Source organism: Colletotrichum costaricense (assembly GCF_030867565.1).
Source record: "Colletotrichum costaricense strain IMI 309622 chromosome Unknown Scaffold_1.1, whole genome shotgun sequence".
NCBI lineage: Eukaryota > Fungi > Ascomycota > Sordariomycetes > Glomerellales > Glomerellaceae > Colletotrichum > Colletotrichum costaricense.
This window is the reverse complement of record NW_026848230.1, coordinates 1,638,060-1,656,577: the sequence shown is the minus strand read 5'-3', so window position 1 is coordinate 1,656,577 and position 18,518 is coordinate 1,638,060. Positions and strand designations below refer to the sequence as shown.

At 57.3% G+C, this 18,518-nt stretch overlaps 6 protein-coding genes across 6 annotated transcripts; 3 read left to right on the top strand and 3 right to left on the bottom strand.

Annotated features, from left to right (window-relative positions):
• Nucleotides 1–1,529: 1,529 nt before the first annotated feature.
• CCOS01_00596 (uncharacterized protein) lies at nt 1,530–2,567 on the bottom strand (the record flags this gene model as incomplete). Its single annotated transcript, XM_060448793.1, has 3 exons — nt 1,530–2,141; nt 2,247–2,412; nt 2,464–2,567. 3 exons carry the CDS (start codon nt 2,565–2,567, stop codon nt 1,530–1,532), a joined length of 882 nt encoding a protein of 293 aa, XP_060320231.1.
• Nucleotides 2,568–3,375: 808 nt separating this feature from the next.
• On the top strand, nt 3,376–4,786 carry CCOS01_00595 (ornithine decarboxylase; the record flags this gene model as incomplete). The annotated part of the gene is made up of 2 exons (XM_060448792.1): nt 3,376–3,670; nt 3,720–4,786. The coding sequence occupies 2 exons, from the start codon at nt 3,376–3,378 to the stop codon at nt 4,784–4,786; spliced, it is 1,362 nt and encodes a 453-aa protein (XP_060320230.1).
• A 1,154-nt stretch (nt 4,787–5,940) lies between these two features.
• CCOS01_00594 (endonuclease/Exonuclease/phosphatase) lies at nt 5,941–9,705 on the bottom strand (the record flags this gene model as incomplete). Its single annotated transcript, XM_060448791.1, has 4 exons — nt 5,941–6,019; nt 6,070–6,994; nt 7,042–9,616; nt 9,664–9,705. The coding sequence occupies 4 exons, from the start codon at nt 9,703–9,705 to the stop codon at nt 5,941–5,943; spliced, it is 3,621 nt and encodes a 1,206-aa protein (XP_060320229.1).
• Nucleotides 9,706–11,572: 1,867 nt separating this feature from the next.
• On the top strand, nt 11,573–12,130 carry CCOS01_00593 (uncharacterized protein; the record flags this gene model as incomplete). Its single annotated transcript, XM_060448790.1, has 4 exons — nt 11,573–11,581; nt 11,647–11,660; nt 11,735–11,760; nt 11,814–12,130. The coding sequence occupies 4 exons, from the start codon at nt 11,573–11,575 to the stop codon at nt 12,128–12,130; spliced, it is 366 nt and encodes a 121-aa protein (XP_060320228.1).
• Nucleotides 12,131–12,797: 667 nt separating this feature from the next.
• On the top strand, nt 12,798–14,723 carry CCOS01_00592 (uncharacterized protein; the record flags this gene model as incomplete). Its single annotated transcript, XM_060448789.1, has 2 exons — nt 12,798–12,947; nt 13,062–14,723. 2 exons carry the CDS (start codon nt 12,798–12,800, stop codon nt 14,721–14,723), a joined length of 1,812 nt encoding a protein of 603 aa, XP_060320227.1.
• Nucleotides 14,724–15,452: 729 nt separating this feature from the next.
• CCOS01_00591 (protein phosphatase 2A regulatory B subunit) lies at nt 15,453–17,817 on the bottom strand (the record flags this gene model as incomplete). The annotated part of the gene is made up of 6 exons (XM_060448788.1): nt 15,453–15,503; nt 15,634–15,961; nt 16,009–16,307; nt 16,354–17,310; nt 17,370–17,720; nt 17,794–17,817. The coding sequence occupies 6 exons, from the start codon at nt 17,815–17,817 to the stop codon at nt 15,453–15,455; spliced, it is 2,010 nt and encodes a 669-aa protein (XP_060320226.1).
• Nucleotides 17,818–18,518: the final 701 nt, after the last annotated feature.

Sequence of the window (18,518 nt, the reverse complement as noted above, 5' to 3'; positions counted from 1 at the left end):
CTTCCTGCCACTTCTCAATGGCTTGGAGACCACTAGACAACGCAAGACGAAGGAAACTATCTTGAGCCAGGGTAGCCTTTACGATTCGTACGGGATAACCGGCTCAAGAAAAAGGCTCGTGCTATCAGACCCGGCATCCTCAGCTTTGGATCGTCGGACTAAGGCGCAGAGTACATGCGACGTTGATGTTGCTGGTGAGGCCTGGGGTACTTCATTGGTATGCGGCTGGAGACAGAGAGATGGAGAGCTAATCAAGTGCAGCCAATTACACGCCAGCAAATCCAAGCAGATTGACTAAACGGGAGATGCTCGGGATGGACTACGGAATATAATATGGGCAAAAATGAGAGAAGAATGGGAGAGAATACAATTGGCTCACAAGAGAGAGAATGCCCCGCATACGTCACCTCCAAGGCACAGCGCCACAATTGTATTGGTTTTTTTTCTTCTTCTCGAGATTCTGGGCCATAATGCAATGGAAGTTTGAATTTCGACTTTGGGACTGCGGCTCGTGGAAAGGCTTGGGGTCGCCGGGGGGGCATCCCGAGTGGATGTTCAACGGGAGGCAGCCCAGAGACAACTTGGGACTTGGAGGGGGATTCTACCAGTAGGCGGGTGAGCAGTGCCGTGACTATGCGCCGGTGAGATTTAGAACATGGTGTGCGGGAGAGGCACATGCTTCTGGGCTCCCAATACTGCCGTACGGTAGAGGTGTGCCGGCTGTCTCTCTGCCATGATTTCGTCCAAAGCGGGCGGCCGTCTGGGTAGACGGTGCGTGACAGACAGAGTGCCATCGACAGTCAGCGATTTGTGACAGAAGCTAAACCGGCTGCCCGTACATGTGCTGCTTTGGACGAGTGGCATGGCATGGGGGAAAGAATCAGGCTAATTCTGGCAACTGTCCGAGTGGAACACTGCGTTGAGGGAATTTCTTTCCCTCCAGAACTAAGGTTGGAACACAGGTTCGCAAGCGAGGCACAGGCATAGACGGCGGTCTGGACGGGACCGGTCTCGTTACTTTTGCCAACACGGGCGAGGTATTCCGTTTGTCAAGCAGCTGCCAACTTGGCGTTGTTGTTGTTGTCCTCTTGGTCGTGGAGATGCGGCGTTTGAAACGGATAGTTAGGGTTGATTGTCTCCATCACACCCACAACTACAACAACCAACGCCGAGTCTACGGGAAACTTGGAAGAAACACCGGGTACTAGCAGACTAGGCCGTCAAGTTGACAGCAGGCGTGAAAAGGCTAAAGCTAGTGAAAGCTGGGGCAAGGGAAATGGAAATGGAACCGGAGGGGCGGGCGGGCGCGAGGATGACAGCGAGACTACGGAGTACTGATGTACTGATGTCCAGGGCTCCAGACTGGTGTTTCTCGAACTGGGAAAACGCGTAAAGTTGCGGTCTGGGAAATTTACCGATGGGTCAGCGTGATCGTGATGGGCACGCGAGGCAGTGGTGGCTAGACGCAAGTTTGATAGTCGCAACACGGTCCTGCATGAGATTGACAGAGAGAAGAAGATCAGAGACGGTCAAACAGGCACTGGGCCATTTGGCACATGGGATATGGAATTGGAACACGGGGGACAGCAGCTGGATGGTGGTGGTGGTGGTGGTGGGCTGCGGTGAATCGTGATGCATGGCAGATGGAGCTGCAAGCAAGCAAAGACGGCAGCAGCAGCAAGCAACGAATTCGTAATGGTGGAGGAATTCCCAGCCATAGCCAGCCCTCCAAGTTGAGGCCTTCCACATCCACACCTGCTGGGATCTGTGCTTCGTAGACTCTGGGAGGATTTCCCGATGGAAGCCCTGCAGAGCGATGGCTCTGGGACTGCTGGGAGAGGGACATCCACTGCGGCACCTCGCTCTGCATGTTCCGGTGTCTGAGCTGCAGGGGTGACACCGTGACGGAGGGGGATGTACTCCATACATGACCTCACGCTGAAGAATGGGCAAACGAGAAGGTATCCAGACTCTGGGCTGGAGGCTGGACTCTGGACCTTTGGTGGGATCAATGGAGACGGCTCCCCTGGACAGTTGGACCGGGTACAATTTGGAACCTGCTGTGCTCGAGACTTTACTTTTCGGACCGTTGTTTGTTGGGCTTCAGGCTTCAACTTGTTTGAATGGGACGGATATTGAAACTGGGTACGACGGGTACTTGGCGGGCGAGCATCATTATGGAGACGGCTTGAACCTTGCCGTCAAGTACCTTGACTTACATCAGCACTTGAACACCAGACGTACTTCGTACGCAGCAGCATCCGGGCAGGGAAAATTTTGAAAATTTGTGGGCAGGTTGTGCTGTTGACAGTCGTGGGCTGTGGGTGGCCAACCTCGCATCCCGGCTCCACTAATAAGGTACCAAAAAGAACCTGAGGAAGACAGACGAAACCCTCCTCCAGGCTCCGGGGCCTCCACGGCCGTCGCAATAAAAAACAGTCCCCCCCCCCGCCACACACTTACCTCCCGGGACACCAAACCAAAGGTTCATCGTCAACCCGCACCACGCAACAGCTCCCGCTATTCGCAACATTGCAATTGTTATCCAGATACAGCTGCCTGGACATTTCGGTTTCGACCCTTTCGTCCGGTTTCTTTGTCTACTTGGTGAGTCAAGTCCCGACTGTTTTAAACGGATCCCGCGCGGTGGCGCATCTTCCCGAGCAATCACATGGCATCGTCATCGCCGGCTTTTTTGCACCGCCAGCTTTGGGAAAAACCTACCTACACGCATTTGGCCCAAAACCACCACACAAAATAAAATCGCTCTCACAACAAACCGCATTTCCCCCTTTCAGCACCACTACCACAACCAGCACATCCGCATAAACCGCGCATACAAGGAATCCTTTGCTAACCAAGTGCATCGTCTGTCCAGATCTATAAGATCAACCCCTTTCACCGCCAGACTTAGCCTTTGGTCAACTCAAAGGCACCACAGCCCAACACGGCTTCTCTGGCCGTGAGCTTCGTCAGTGACCAAGATTTCAGCGTACGAAAGACTCGACACATTGTCAACGCCATCCCCCCTCCACCGCCTGCAGTCGTCTAAGCAGAAGCTCGAGTTCTTCCTTCTCGACGGTTTGCTTCACCAGACGCCCCCGTCCAACCCCACCCCCAACCAGCTGCCGCATAAGACGGGCTCTGCAGCTCTTCCTCTCGCCGAGGGGGAGTCGAGAAGACCTCGTCAGATCACTGAGGGATCTGTCTGCTACCGCTTTCGACCACCCTAGAACTCTCGTGTTGTTCTAGCTTTTCATCTACCTAGGGACAGTATCAATACTTTGATTCTGCCCACGCGTCGAAACACAGACCGACCAACCACCCACACACCTCTCTTCAACTAATCACCACCACCCCGTCAACCGCTTGGATATGGTTATGGCAACAGCCGCGATCGAGCACTTTGCACCAGCTACTATCAATTATGCTAGTACCTACCACCAACCGATCCTCAAAACATCGCACTTTGCCGATCGCCCCGTCAAACATGGAGTGATCAACCCCAAGCAGCTGATTGGCGATGCTCTCCGCCAGCGTGTCGAGAGCATCGACCATGAGATTTGTGAACCAGGCGACGAAGACACCTTCTTCGTCGGTGATCTCGGCGAGGTCTACCGCCAGCACATGCGCTGGAAGCTCAACCTGCCCCGCGTCAAGCCCTTTTATGGTGAGTCCCCTGGCATCCCCCCCGAGACGTTCCTCACTAACCCACGCAGCCGTCAAGTGCAACCCCGACCCCAAGGTCCTGCAGCTCCTCGCTGCCCTCGGCACCGGCTTCGACTGCGCCTCCAAGACGGAGATTGACCAGGTCCTCAGCATGGGCACCGCCCCGGAGCGCATCATCTACGCCCAGCCCTGCAAGACCAACTCGTACGTCCGCCACGTCAAGGCCATGGGCGTCAAGCAAATGACCTTTGACAACGCCGACGAGCTGCGCAAGATCGCCAAGCTCTTCCCCGAGGCCGAGCTGTACCTCCGCATCATGACCGACGACGAGTCGAGCCTGTGCCGCCTGAGCATGAAGTTCGGCGCCGCAAAGGAGGCCACCAACGAGCTCCTCGGCGTCGCAAAGGACCTCGGCCTCAACGTCGTCGGCGTCAGCTTCCACGTCGGCTCCGGTGCCTCCGACCCCATGGCCTTCTACAAGGCCGTCTACGACGCCTACGAGGTCTTTGAGCAAGCGCGCGCCTACGGCTTCGAGATGAAGACGCTCGACATTGGCGGCGGCTTTTGCGGCGACACCTTTGAGGACATGGCCGCCGTCCTCCGCGGCGCCCTCGACGAGTACTTCCCCGCCAGCAGCAACGTCAACATCATTGCCGAGCCGGGCCGCTACTACGTCTCGGCCGCCTTCACCATTGCCTGCAACATCATCGCCCGCCGCACCGTCGACGACCCGTCCCTCGGCGAGAAGCGCTACATGGTCTACGTCAACGACGGCCTCTACGGCAACTTCTCCAGCATCATGTTTGACCACCAGCACCCCGTCGCCAAGGTCCTCCGCGCCGGCCCCGTCACAATGTACGACACCGGCGCCGCCAACGCCTGCCCGGACGGCGAGGGCATCCGCTACTCCGTCTGGGGCCCCACCTGCGACGGCATCGACCGCATCACCGAGACGATCTCGTTTGAGCACGAGCTCGACGTCGGCGACTGGCTCTACTTTGAGGACATGGGCGCCTACACCAAATGCTCCGCCACAAAGTTCAACGGCTTCCCCGACTCGCACGACGTTTTGTACGTCTGCAGTGAGCCCGGCGCCAAGGCCCTGCTCAACATGTAGGGTCCGTTGACGTTGCCTGAGAGTGTTTGTCGTCTACTTCGCTTTGAATTCGAGACTAGGAAATGGGAAAAAAGAGAAGATGGAATCCAGAAAAAAAACAAAAAAACATAGACTTGGAGAAACAACAAAAAAGAAACTCCGGCCCAACAGCACGCATTGTAGAAATGTAGTCATTCACTTCGCCTGTCAGCTTCGATAGAAAACATGCTTGGGAACAATACAGTTTTTTTTTTTTGATCACGGGCCAAAATCGTTGCCAGCTAACTCGTCTCTATGCCATGTGTGTCGGTCTCACCAGTCAGTGTAACACCGAGATTAAACGTCGTGGCCGGCAACACAACCCGAAAAAGCCCCTGACTCGTTGCCGTCACGCCCAACGGCCAGCAGGCACTCATGTAACCCCCGACGTCGAGACGACGAGCTCTCATGCAAGGTACGCAACACCTCGCAACACCTGTACTCGCAGCCTTAGCCGCAGGCCGCAGCCAGTGATCTGGGTCTAACTATGCATGGCGGGATGGGGGGTCAGGGAGTTACGGCCCCCCAAAAGTCTTGGCTAAACGTCAGTCCACAAACCTCAACAGTCAACGTCAACAATCTACCTCGCCAACGACACTCGTGCATACGAAATCTTGGATTCATCCTTTTCTCTCATTACCGCTTTTACCTGATTCGAAGCCCGTCGCCCGTCACCCGTTCACCCCCTCTTCCGCTTCCCCCTATCTACTCGGTGGCCAGCACACGCTACGCTTTTGCAAGAAGGCTCCATGAATGCCTACGTCGTATCGTGATGGGTGCAAACCTCAAAAAGCTTCTCTTGCTCTCTCTCTGTCTAAGCTGCGCCATTAAATGCCAAAATGAAAAAAAAGTCGTGGGACGCTTCAAGAGTGTGTTTTTGGTTTTGCATCATGCGATCCATCCTCTCCTTTCGTGATTCCCCTTTTTCCGGCCTCCTGGCCAATTCGTTACGTTAAAAATGCCTGCCAAGGCCATCCCGCCATTCATGAACCTGGTGCTTCATCCGACTTCATGCTGATCCCGTCATCTAATTAACCCTCCTTGATCGAGAGTAGTCGTCTGTACGTCGTGTGGTCCGGTTACACATCTCTCTCCCGGAAACGCTAATGGCGTCAAAGTCGAAAGACTCGAGCTGCTCACGCGGCCGCTTCAGGACGGATGATGCTCCGCGCCGTGGCTTCGTCATAGCCAATGACATTCGTCAGGTATGCCATCCTAGGTCTAGTCAGCACGAAATTCACCCTCCCAAATCCAGCGTCACTCACTTGTCATTGTCGACCTCGGTCCATTTGAGGTCCTCGAATCTCTGCTGGCAGTCCATCCACGCCATCGCCCGCGCCTTGGGCTGGATCTTCTTGACCGTAAACTTGAATCTGCCCGTGACAGGTCGATGATCAGAGACGCGCACTTCGTGTCGTTTGTAGTCCACCTGCTTGATCCTGCCACCACCGCGGTAGAGCAGCCGATCGCACCACGCGGGGGAACGCTTCTTCTCGCTCGTGTCGTAGTTGTCCGTTCCGACGTCGTACTTGTACGTCGGGGCAAATGTAATGGGCATCTCTTCAAACGCGCGGAGCTTGAAGGCAGGGTTGCGCCGCCTGGCCACTAGAAGCTGGTCTCGCTCGAGAAGCTTGGCGAGGTTGTTCTGCTTCACTGCGATGACGACCGTGTCGCGCGACATGGTGTCGATGCGATAGTTCAGATCGCCGTTGAGCAGGCACAGCTCGTGGTCCAGGATCATGGTGCCGTCTCCGCCGCCGACATAGCTGTCGAGGCGAGCGCTAGGGTCTCGCTCGGGCGGCAGGATTTGTGCCTCGAGAATGGCGGCGATGTCGTTGTGGCGACTATTGGCCTGCGACTGACCCGCTGCCAAGTGACAGTTGATGAAGCACATGGATGAGTCATCCACCATGAACCGCACTACGATTGCGCCCTTGTTGCCATGAAGACCTCCCATACCTCGCTTGACTTCTGCCGCGCTGAGGTTCTGGATCCGATCTCTTAGCGTCGACTTAACAAAGATGCAGGTGAACAGCCCGACCAGCGTGGCGGTGTGGAGCAGGTGATACAGACAGTCCGGAGGCATGTAGTCGTCGAGGCTCTTGAGGAGGAAGTCTCTCCAGTCGCGATACTGATGGCTCATGCGCTCCTGGTCCGAGCCCTCCTTCTTCTTCACCTTGAGGAAGCGTTCTTTTACTGTTAGCTTGGTTTTTGAAAATGAGAACAGAAGGACCTACTAGCTGTTGCGGTTTTGTCTTCCAGGTCCACGAGCTCCTGGAACCCAAAGATTAGAATATCTGGCGAACTGTTGGACGTGAGCAGGCTCTTGATAAACTCGGCATCTTCTTGTGCGTATCGCAGGCTGTGGGGTGTTGAAGCACCCGCATTCCACGTCATGCACAGCACCTTGAGATCTTGGAACTCGCAGTACTGTGTGTCCATGGCCTTCATCTCCGCTTCGTGCCAATCGTCCTGCAGCAGACCGTCCCAAACGCGGAGCATGTTGTCGGCACCGAGAGAGATGACCTGGTGGCGATCCAGCCTGTAACAACTCGATGCATCCGAGACGAGCTTCACGACGGGGTTCTTCTCGTGTGCCTGCCAGTCCTTCTTTTGTGCCCAGGGCGTGGGCTCCATGTCATAGACACCAATCTTGCCCGTGTTGAATCCTGCCCAGAGGTGATCGCCCACCCCCGCGAGAGTGTTGATCTTCCACGAACTCAAGTTGACGAGGCCCAGACACGAAAAGTCCTGCGTGTTGTAGATGGATACCTTGCCATCGGCGTGGCCAAAGAATACCTTGTTCGGCTGTGACCGCACTTGCGTTCCCGACGTCACCTCGCCCGCCGTGTCCTGGGCCAGAGCGCGGACCAACACTTGGAATTGGGTTTGTCCGTCTGACGATGGCGCAAAGACGCGGATCTCTTTGCCTGTCGCGTGCCACAGCTCGTCACCAACAACCATGGAGAATGAATGGCCCTTGGGGAGGCGGAATGCCTGGTGCGCATTATTGGTCAGATTTGGCGTTCCAGTCTCTTCATCCGGGGCCCAGACGAGCAAGCCGCCATTCTCATCCAACGACCACATCTCGTTGAAGTGGCGGTAAATCTTGACAACCTCGTGCCGGCCGTGAGCCCCTGGCTTATTCGCGACCACGCTTTGCGTTGCAATGTCGGCTTCCATCAGCTCGCCAAAGTTGTTTCCAATCCACAGTCTCTTTCCTTCCTCGTCCACATTCAAGCCGGGTTTGAAAGCCACCGTCGTGGCCTTGATACCTTCGCCGTGAGCAAAACTCATCAACAGCTCGCCGTCTCGGAGGTTCCACACTCGTGTCAGATGGCCAGTCGTACAGATGAGATCGCCGCACACGTCGAAGGTTCTCGGATCGTACTTGGTCTGGATTTCGTGCATGCCGTGTTTGATGTAGGGCGGTCGTCGGTTGACGTTTGCGGGGTCAGGGAAGTTTGGTATGTTGCCGTTGATCTCCACCTTTGACGTGTTGCTGGAGGGAATAAGAGACACAGTCGGCTCGGGTGGTGGTGGAGGCTGCGCAGGCTGTACATGTTGTACATGCTGAACATGTTGAACTGGCTGAGGTGGTTGAGGAGGCGGCGGACGCGGTGACGTCCGGTCCGTGACTGTATTCGCACGCCCCGGTAGCCGTGATGGCGGCGGAAGATGTGTTGTTGTCGGGGTCGAGACGATTCGCTTAGGCGGGGGCTGGAAGTCGACCGAATGACTGACGGAGTGGCTGGCAACGTGGGTGTTGATGCCGCCCGCTCTTGGAGGCCGCGGAGGCGGTTTCATCGTGACGGGCGGCCGCGGCGGAGGCTCCGCAACGGTCTGCGGTCTTGCGGGAAGAGCGGGTACATTAGGCCGGTCACCCGTAATCTGCGGAGTGATCTGACCCCTGATGAATCCATTCGTCTCCTGCTCCCGCTGGTTCCTCTTGGTCATGATGGAATGGTGAACGGGGGGCGGCGCGAACCCAACATCTATCGGTCTGCCTCTCTGGGGCGGCGGTGGTTCCGTCAGCGTTGCGAGCGCCTTTGGCCTGGTGGGGAGAGTTGGAGGGGCCGGTTCGTGGATACTATCGGGGCTTCCAGGCGGGCTGCTAAAGGGAGACGTCTCTTCCCTGAGCTTGCCCCTGATTTCAGCAGCCCCGATTTGGTGATCTGCGTAGTAGGGAGCCTTGGGCTGGTCTCGCATCGACGGCTTTTCGGCACGGTTGATTGGCGGGGGCACGGCGGGCTTGTGGTCCCTCCGTATCTCGCCAGATCGTCTCGGCGGCGGTGGTGAAGGCGGCTGTGAAGCAGACAACCTCGGTGAACGTCGCGGATCGAGCGAAGGGGTGTGCGGCCTGCTTGGGATCTTGAAGGCTCGCGAAGTGGTTGGCGTGGTGGGGGTGGAAGAGCCGGAGTCGGCGGCGTTTAAGAAGGCCGGTGCCTCGGCGATGGAGAACCTCGAGATGGAGTTCTTTGGCGGTGACTGAGGCGGTTCTATCAGGACCGAAGGAGCCTTTACGGGCTCCGGTTTCAAGGTGGGAGGGACACCGAGGGAGCGGCCGGGTGAGCGAGGGACGGGCTCGTGAAGAGGAGGCGGGAGTGACGGTGCCGAGATGCTCGCGCGCTCGCGGGGTCTCGGGGGAATTGGGAGGCTCTGAAGGCTTTCGGAGGAGGCTTTCGCATCTCGAAGGAACTCTGGCTTCGGGGCCGGAGAGATGGTTCGGGGCGGGGAGGGGCCAGGCGCGGCGGCAGATTCGCCGTTCTTGTTCATGTTCTCGAACTTGGCTCTCAGCGACGAGACGGGTTTCTGCGTATGGTCAGCGTTGTAAAAAGACAAAAGACAGGGAGTCGTACAAGTGATGAGCCATCAGGCCCATTCTGAGCGGGAGGAGCCATGGTTGTAGCAGAAACGACGGCGGGAGCCCAGGGTGCCGATACCCATTACACCCACGGCTGCAAGTGTATCGTCATGAGCCCTCCAACGGCGTGTGGTCTGTCGCCGGCTTAGCCAAGCAGGGTAGGGTGGTGGTCGTGGATTGACGAGGTCGTCGAGTGTCGTCGCAAGTATGCGTAAGCGGGCGTGAGAGCGAGAGTTTGTTGCGCGCGTGTAGTCGGAGAGATTCTGACAAGTGGGATGGACGGCCGTGCAAGAGGGCTGAGGAGCATAATGATGCTGGGCGGACGTTTCGAAGCTAGCGAGATGCGAAGGGGAGCATGGCCAGGTTGCCGTCACGATGGGCGCGTGAGAGGTGAGAGGGAAAGCAAGCTTCGGGTGTTTTTCTGGAGCAGTGGCAGTAGGCAAGGTGCGGGAGGTTGTGATTTACGACGAAGTGGCATTGCAATGGCCCCTTGGAGCAATAAGATTCCCTCCGTAAGGTACTTCGTACTGCGTAGCCGTTTTGCTGGGACGGCAGTGTGTGGATGGTGTACCTGATTCGCCGGTACCTGGGTTGGCGCACCAGTCTGGGGGATGGAGGGAAGTACCGCTCTCCGAGATGAGGCAGGGCAGGCGGGCAGGTGGGTAGGCACGGCAGGGAAGGGGAGGGGAGGAAAAAGGGAAACGTATGCTAGGCACGTAGGCCGCAGTAGTGCTTTGCGGCGCCGTGCACGCAACAGCGTTGTACCTCAAGGTAAGGTAGAGAGGGTGGGTGGTAACCGACACTGACAGACAGACACACAGAAGACAGTGAGGGGGAACGGTACGTGGTGGGATGTACGTAAGGTTTGAGGGGACTCGCCATCCAAACACTGCCGTCAATTACGACTTGCGCTGCGACGTGCCGTCGTGCCTGTCCCGCCGCAGCATTATGGCCCGTCTGGGTTTAGCAGTCCCCGTAATGACATATGACCCTGCCAAGCAAGCGTCTCCATCTCTGTCAGCCTCACCAGTTGGGCCCAGGGTTGAGAGCCCAGTTGCGGGACTGGGCGAGCTCAATACGGAGTACTTTGTCGAGAATTCGAGATGCGGATTACGGAGGCCCTCAGCCACAAGGTAAGGTAGGTACTTTGACAGATGTACCTCGCGGCTGGGGAGACGATGAGACCAGGGCCGCCGCCGTTGGCCTTGCCGCCTTGGTTCCTGAGGAACTTCAAGGTTGGACACTAGTCGTTCCGTAATTAGGCGAGTTCACAGGCTGAAGGCACCCCTGTAAACTACGCAGAACGTCCCTCGCAGGCGTAGCAGGCACGCACAGCACAGCGATCGTTGAGTCCGGCGCACCTGTCCCGGGCCTGGGGTCTGGGACTACGTACCTGCTTACCTCAGCTTCTAGCCATAGCTGGCACTTTAGATTGAAGCATCTCGGCCGCTCCTCAACCCTGGATTCTCCGTTCTGGTAGAGAGTTGCTTCAACCACCATCAGATACAAGGTACAACTTTGGTCTCTATGCTATTTAGAGATTTTCCAGCCTGGCTACAACATAGTTGCACTACTTACTTTTGATCTGTCAGTTGGGTGACGGAAGTGTGGCTAACCTCTTTCATCTTTCGGGGTCCACAGCATGCGTGCACGGTGCAAAAGGCCAAGCCATCGGGGATTCTCGAGCTCCATCATCAGACCATCCCACTTTCTACAGTGCGTCCTCGTTGCTCAGTGGCAGCTTGCGCTCCGATCGACCGGGTTCCCAATCGTCCTTTGAGCGAGCCGACAGGGCTACATTTTTTCTTTCTTTCTTTGGTTGTTCAGACCAAACAACACAGCTCTCTCCATTGCAGCAAAACCGATCTGTCCAAATCCTCAAACCCTCACGTTCCACCGCAAACATGAACACCGTAAGTTCCTCCCCGGCCGTCGCACATGGTTTCAAGTTCTTGGCTGACATCAAGCCTAATCCTAGGTCAAATCATTCTGGTAGGCTTGACTCGTCGTCCTGGTCGCAAACCGCTCTCATCAATCAACAACACTGACACTCTTTCGTCTCGCAGGCTCGGATGGGGCTCCCTCTGCGCAGGTATGTTGTCCTGAGCCCTTTTGCGTCGCGTAGCTAACCAACCCCCGTGTCAGCCGGCGGAGCTGCCTACTACTTTGCCAAGCAGAGCATCAACGCCGATCGTGCCGCCCGCTTCGAGGAGCAGCGCCAGAAGAAGGCGATGGTCCAGTCTCTTGAGTACGGCGACAACGTTCCCTCCCAGCCCGGCTCCGCGTCCGCCATGGCCGGGGCTGCGCGCACCGATACCGCCGGCTCCCCTAGCCAGGAGTCCAGCTCCGATCCCGCCCCGACCCGCCACGCCCCGGCGACCGAAGCGCAGAGAGTGACGGAGAAGAGCAAATACGAAAGTAGTACGCCGTTCAAGAGTCCAAAGGGGGATCGGTTCTCATAGTCACTGGACCAAGGCGGTGGATGGACCCAGAGCTCGTGTAGTATAATTGTTTGCTCGGCCGGTTCTGGCTGTACATTGTATCATTGAGGACGACACGAAGAAACGATGACCGATTTTCTGCGCCCTGTTTCTTGCGTTTGTCGGGCTTCGCGTTGGTGACTTGAAAAGCAGTATATGATTTGGGAGCTTGTCAATGATTCATTACACCTGGAGCATGCTTCGTCTCCGTTGGTGAACCCACGCAATGCACCACTCTCGACATCAGTGCCTCCATCAATCAACGAGTCTCTACCATTAGCCTACGATTGGTCGTTCTGTATCGGCAAAGCATGTCAATTGCCTCAAGGCCAATACTTCAATCTTTGTCGACTTCAAGCACGAGGGCCGATCGGCGCAAACCGCTAAGACACAGGCCGCTGTTCGCACTGGGCAGATGGGTCCTTCCGGAAGATGCCGCAGAAACCCCCAATTCCGACCTCCAGCCTCAATCCGAGCTAAGCCACTTTGGCCCTAAGTACCCAGCTGTCGCGGCCGTCGCAGCTTGTGGCGGCACGTCCTTTTGCTCCAGCTCTAGCTCGACCTCGACATCCCACTTAAACCTCACCTCTTTGCCCAACGCCTACTCTCCCAGATCTAATCCACCCAGCAGGCATGCGACCGGGTCCCAATGGCGAACCCTGAGCTAGCGATAGCCAAGGCCTCCTTCAGCGCCATCCTCTTCCGCAAAGAACCCGTCTCGCTCACCAGGCCCGAGATCGAGAGCTTTCACACCCTCCTCCACGACGCGATACACCAGTGCTCGCCGGCCAACGTTCAGGTTTGACGCCCTCCAGCGGCCTCTACTATTGCCGCTGTTCTCTCTCTATCTCTACACATCTCTGTGTGCGCTCCTCTGTGGTTGCAAGGTCGACTAAACTCCCGCCGCCTCTAGAAATGCAAGCGCTGGATCCTCAAGAACCTGGTCCCCTCGCCGGCGCGCGTCAGCGCCGTCGGCAAATACCTGGCCGCCCTCTCCAATTCGTTTCCCGATGATGGCAAGACGAAGCCCTCGACGCGAAGGAAGCGTCTGCACATTCTCTACCTCATCAACGACGTTCTCTACCACGTCGCCGTGCGCGATCGGGATGCGCGCTTCGCGACCGCCCTAGAGGCCAGCCTGACGCCCCTACTCTACGGCGCCGCCAAGTTTCCAAACTGCCCCAAACAGGCAAAGAAGCTCGAGGATCTGCTGACCCTGTGGGAAAAGCAAAAGTACTTTTCGACGACCGTCATCGACGACCTCCGCGAGACCATCAAAGAAGCTCCCCACGGCGGCAAGGTAGCAAAGGGAGAACAGGGCCAGACGGGGTCGAATCTCGGCTCGAAGCCCGCCAAAGACGCGCCCTACATGATTCCCTCGATCCATGGCGACCCCAACACGCCCTGGTTCGACCTCCCAGCCGCGAATTGGCTGCCGCATCTCACGCCCAACTCGACAAAGGCCATGAACCCAGACATGATCAAGCCGCTGCAGCTCGCCCCAGGACCCGCGGACAAGGCCCTCGCCAAGGCGGTAAAGGACTTGCTCGCGGACGTCGAAAGGCTCTACAACCCAGGCGTGGTCCCGCGAGATGATCAGCAGCAGCAGCAGCACACAGGCCTCAGCGAGATGGGTGAGCGGATCGTTCTCGACGAGATCACGGGCGAGGTCGTCGACGGGGAGACGTACTACGGGTGGTCCCGCAGGTTCTGCGAGAAGATGAAGCAGCGGAGGAAGAAGACGAAAGGGGGGCCGACCGATCGCGGCCGTGGGCGGTCCGACTCCAGGAGCCGTTCTCGAAGCTCCTCCCGTAGCAGATCCAGCAGGAGCGACTCTCCGCCGGCCTTTAAACGACGCAGAGTATCGCCGGACTCGCGGACGCCTAGCCGTAGTCGCAGTCGGAGCCGGGATCGTCGGCGCAGCCCTGCGCGTGGCAACCGCTACGATTCGAGAGATTACAGCAGGTCGAGGTCAAGATCTAGGTCGAGGTCGCGTGCTCGGTACAGATCAAGATCAACGTCGCGCGATCGTGGCCCAGCAAGAGACCGAGATAGAGATAGGGGCCGTGGCAATGCCAGCAGGTCACCACTGCCACCATCCGACCGCAATCGCCACCACAACCCCCCAGACTTTGGGACGGAAAGTCACACCGCCGGCTGGGGACAGCAACAGCAGCCGCCGCCGCCGCCCCCTCCCTCAAGCTACAACTCCTCACAAGTCCAAGCCTTCCCGCCGTACCCCCCGCCACTATCACAGGCGGCAGGCGGGTTCGGCCACTTCCCTCCGCCGCCACCGCCTCCGCAAGGCTATCAGGGCCAATGGCCGCCGCCGCCGCCACCACCACCGCCTCACCTGGGCGGCCCCCCTCCTTCACACGGCTGGGCTCCTCCGCCGCCGGGCCCAGGGGTTCCGCCACCCCACATGGGCGGCGGCGGGTGGGCAGCTCCTCCTCCTCCTCCACAGCAGCAGCAGCAGTATAATAATTATCAGCAGTACGGACGAGGCAATGGCGGCGGGTACCGTGGACGCGGGAGACGAGGCGGAGGCTCTGATCGCGGCAGAGGCGGGTGGTGAGGTCGTCTTGAGATCAAAGAGGAGATTGGAGAGAAGAAGAATCTGTAGATTAGCAACCAAGACAAATACACGCCATCAAACATGAACAGGGTGCCACCGCGAGCAAACTCTCAAAATAGTTCTGCGTAAGCCGTTTTTTGTTACCCAAGTCTAGAATTGTGGCGGAATCACACGCCAGTACTCATTCATCGTCCAAGACAGAAACCAAGGAGGTAAAAGAACCATCGCGATTCCCTCGATTCCTCGCGGAGCAATAAAGCTCGCGCAGAAGAAGAGGAAAATCATCGTCTTCCCTCCCTGAATTGCGTCCTTTGTACGCCAATCCCATCTTTCTCGTCCATCCACGCCTTCTTGTGCTTTCCGTCCCCTTTCTCCCAACGCTCCTAACACAACGTTTTTCTTTTCGCAACCCCCTCACACCAAATCTCTGTCACCCCAAAAACGGCGGGCGGGGGCAACTCGATCTCGAGTCGAGTCTGTATTCCACGCGAAAAAAAAAAAGAGAAAACAAAAGAAGTGACATCATGAAAATTAAGTTATGTTTCCGGGGGCTGCGAGGCCCCATCCCTAGCGCACGGAAACCTTTCTTTCCTCTCCGCACCAAAGTCGTTTCCTGGGTGATCCTCTGAATCATTCCCTCCAGCATACAACTCATGCATGAGTTTCCCCTTTTAAAAAGTCTCCCCTCAACCGGTTGAAGGCATGTCATTCAGTGATGTCGGTCCCCCGTCATGACTCCTCGTCCGCCTCGGCCTTGACTTCGCCGTTCTCTTCCGCATCCTAGAATCCGACTTGTTAATCATCGTCCATTGGGGCGTGGGGCACGCAATAAGTCGAACAGAAGGCAGCGCAAAGGCACGCCAAACATGAGCAAGGGACAAGCGTAAATCATGGTGTGGGCTGATCATACCGAGTCTTGTTGCTCTTGCCGACGATCCCTGCGATCTCCATCCTGCAGATTAAGAGAATCTAGACGCTTCTGGTTGTCTTCGGTGCCGTCAACCTCGTCGACGCGGGAAAGGGATCCAGCGTGGGCTCTACCCGCGGTCGGTGCGCCGTTTGCTGATCGTCTTTGCTCGGCCTGGTCTGTGATGGAAGCCCATTTCCTCTCACGCAAGGCTTCTCTGGCCGCGGCGCTGTTCTGTTGCTCGGTGTAGTCGTGAGAGCAGTCATCGAATAGTTGGGGGTTAATCTCCATGAACAGCTTCATGGCGTTGTACACCATGCCGTGGATGGTGCTGTCAGAGGTTAGCGGGTCTCGAGTTTAGGGAGCGTCCGTACTCACCGGTTCCAGTGGCCCTTTGAATTCTCATAGAGCGGCGCAAACATGATGGGCAGGATAATCTCGACGTTGTCGCTGACCAGGTTGCAAAAGTACTCGTTGTTCCAAAAGTAGAGCGCTCGCTCTGCGACCTGGAAGTGAGGGCTGGCTACAGACTTGGCGAGCTGGTGGAATAGAGGCTCCTGGACCTTGGCAAATTCGGCTGGATCCATAACTTCGAAGATGTCTTCGACCTCGTTAAGGAACATAACCTCTTTTGTGCTGTTGACCTTGGGCCAGTATCGCAAGAGGCCGAGCACGACCTGTACGCGTTAGCTCAGTCACCGACAGAAACACAAGACGACTCACCTCTTCCGTCAGCGACGCGTCCTTTTCGAGGAACTGGACAATGCAGTATGCCAGCTGCGGGTGGTACATGCTCAGACTCTTGACTTTGTGCAATGGTATCAGCACCCTTGTCAAGAAGGTCTTGTGCTCCTCCTTCAGCGGCAGGGCGAATCCGTTGATAATGGAACCCAGAATTTCCAAAAGCTCGGCGATACCGTTGAATCGTTCCGTTTCGTATGTGAACTGGAAAAAGACGTTGTTGATGGAGCGGCGGATAAAGGAGCGGAGGTTGAGGAATTTGCCGTAGATTCGGTGCAGGGTCGTCTTGAGGAAGTCCCTCTCGCGCGGGTCCTCGGAGTCGAAGAGCTCCAGCAGCTGGAGGACGAAGCTGTGGTCAATGTAGGCTTTGGCAATGTTGGTATTGAAGTCTTGGCTCTCGATGAATCGGAGGAAGAACTCGTAGACGACCTGGATATGGGGCCATGCAACCTCCAGGACGGGCTCGTCTTCCTCGGGATCGAACGCTTCGCCCTGGGGGTTCATCGGCGGGGGAATAGGGCGGAAGAGGTTCTTGGCGAACATCTCGACGACTCTGGGGTACATGGGTTCCGTAATGACTTGGCGGTTGTTAGCAACGTAGTCGAGCAGCTCGTGGAGCGCCAATCGCTTGATCTCCTTGGACTTCATGTCACCGCTGGCATCGTTAAAGTCAAAGATGACGTTGCACTGGTCAATCTTTTGCATAAACAGCTCCTGGCGGCGGTTAGGGGGCACCTCGTGGAAACCGGGGAGCTTCTCGAGCTCGCGGTGAGCAGAGATGTCGAATCGTGAAGAGTGCTGTCGCTTGGGTGTCCTGAGACCCTCGGGGACGTCCTTGGGAGTCTGGTGGAGGCGATCGAACATGAGCGACTTGGTGCCGGCCTTGGGGGGCGCGAGATCGTGCGGCATGGTCTCTGCGGCACCGGGAGGTGGGACGTGCTGGGAGAAAGTGTCAGGGATCAAGAGTATCATGAACAGGACGAAGGCCACAAGCTTACCGGAGCACTGGGGCTGATGATGACGGTAGGCGGCAAAGTTCCATGACGGCCTGGAGAACCTGCCCCGTTAGCACCTTGGGCAGCACCCGCAGAGCTGAAGCGGTCGGCACCTTGCTGGTTGCTCAATGGAGAGGGCTGGTTCGCGGTGCCGTGCTCTCCGCCGGCGTTGTTAGGAGGCAGGGGCTTGTTGCGGGCATCGGCGAGGTTCGTGGTGGAGGACGAGGGCGTCGGGTTGGGTGACTGGTTGGCATCTCTGCCTGAGCCAGCACCGCTGGGGGATGCGGTGCCATCTTTGGCGTCCTTGTTCTTCTTAGGCTTATTGGGGTCTTTGCCGCGCGAGAGCTGAGCATGCTGGGTTGTCAATATCGTGTTCAGCAGCGGGATTGGGCTTCAGGGGCAACGGGTATGAACGGAGACAACTCACCACCCTCTGGCTGAAGCGCTTCATTGTGGACGTCACTGTAGTGTTCCCTCTCTCCGTGGGGCGACAGACTCGCCGACTCGAAAGCTGCAACTAGAGACTGTAAACCGCAATGGACGCAGGTCCAACAACGATTCGGGATATGGAGGAGCGCAGGGCGGACGGTCGAGGTGCAGGTGGTGCTGCTGCTGCAGGGGGTTCAATATCGGCCGGGTGTCGTCGAATGTGGGCAGGCGATGCGGGCGGATTGGTAGACGGCCCGGACGGCGAGCTGCGCAGTAGAATGAAGGGCTATGCGTGGGCGCGGTGGGTGTTCAGGCGGTAGCCAGCGCGTCGGCAGATCGATGTCAACGTGATGAAAGGAGTGCGTTGCTGTCGCTTGTCGCTGTCGCTGTTGCTCGGCGAGTGCTAGGGTTGGGTTGTCAGGAAAGCGTCGCTTCTGGATGCGAAGAGCAGGGGGTGGAAGCTAGAGTCGAGAATTGGCGGGTGAGTTGCGACAAGGTAACGACGCATCAAAGGTTGGCAGATGAAGGAAAAAGGTATGGGCGATCGGGCAGCGAAAGAAGAGAGCCAGACGCGAAAGGTTGAAGGTAGATGGGGGGTGGAATCTCTGGATCGTCGGTAAAGCTGAAGTTGTTTGCGGGGCCCAGGTGTGAAGTGTGAGACGACGACGCGGGACCAGAAAGCCGACCTCCCCTAACGTGCTAGCGGCGGTGCAAATATTAAGG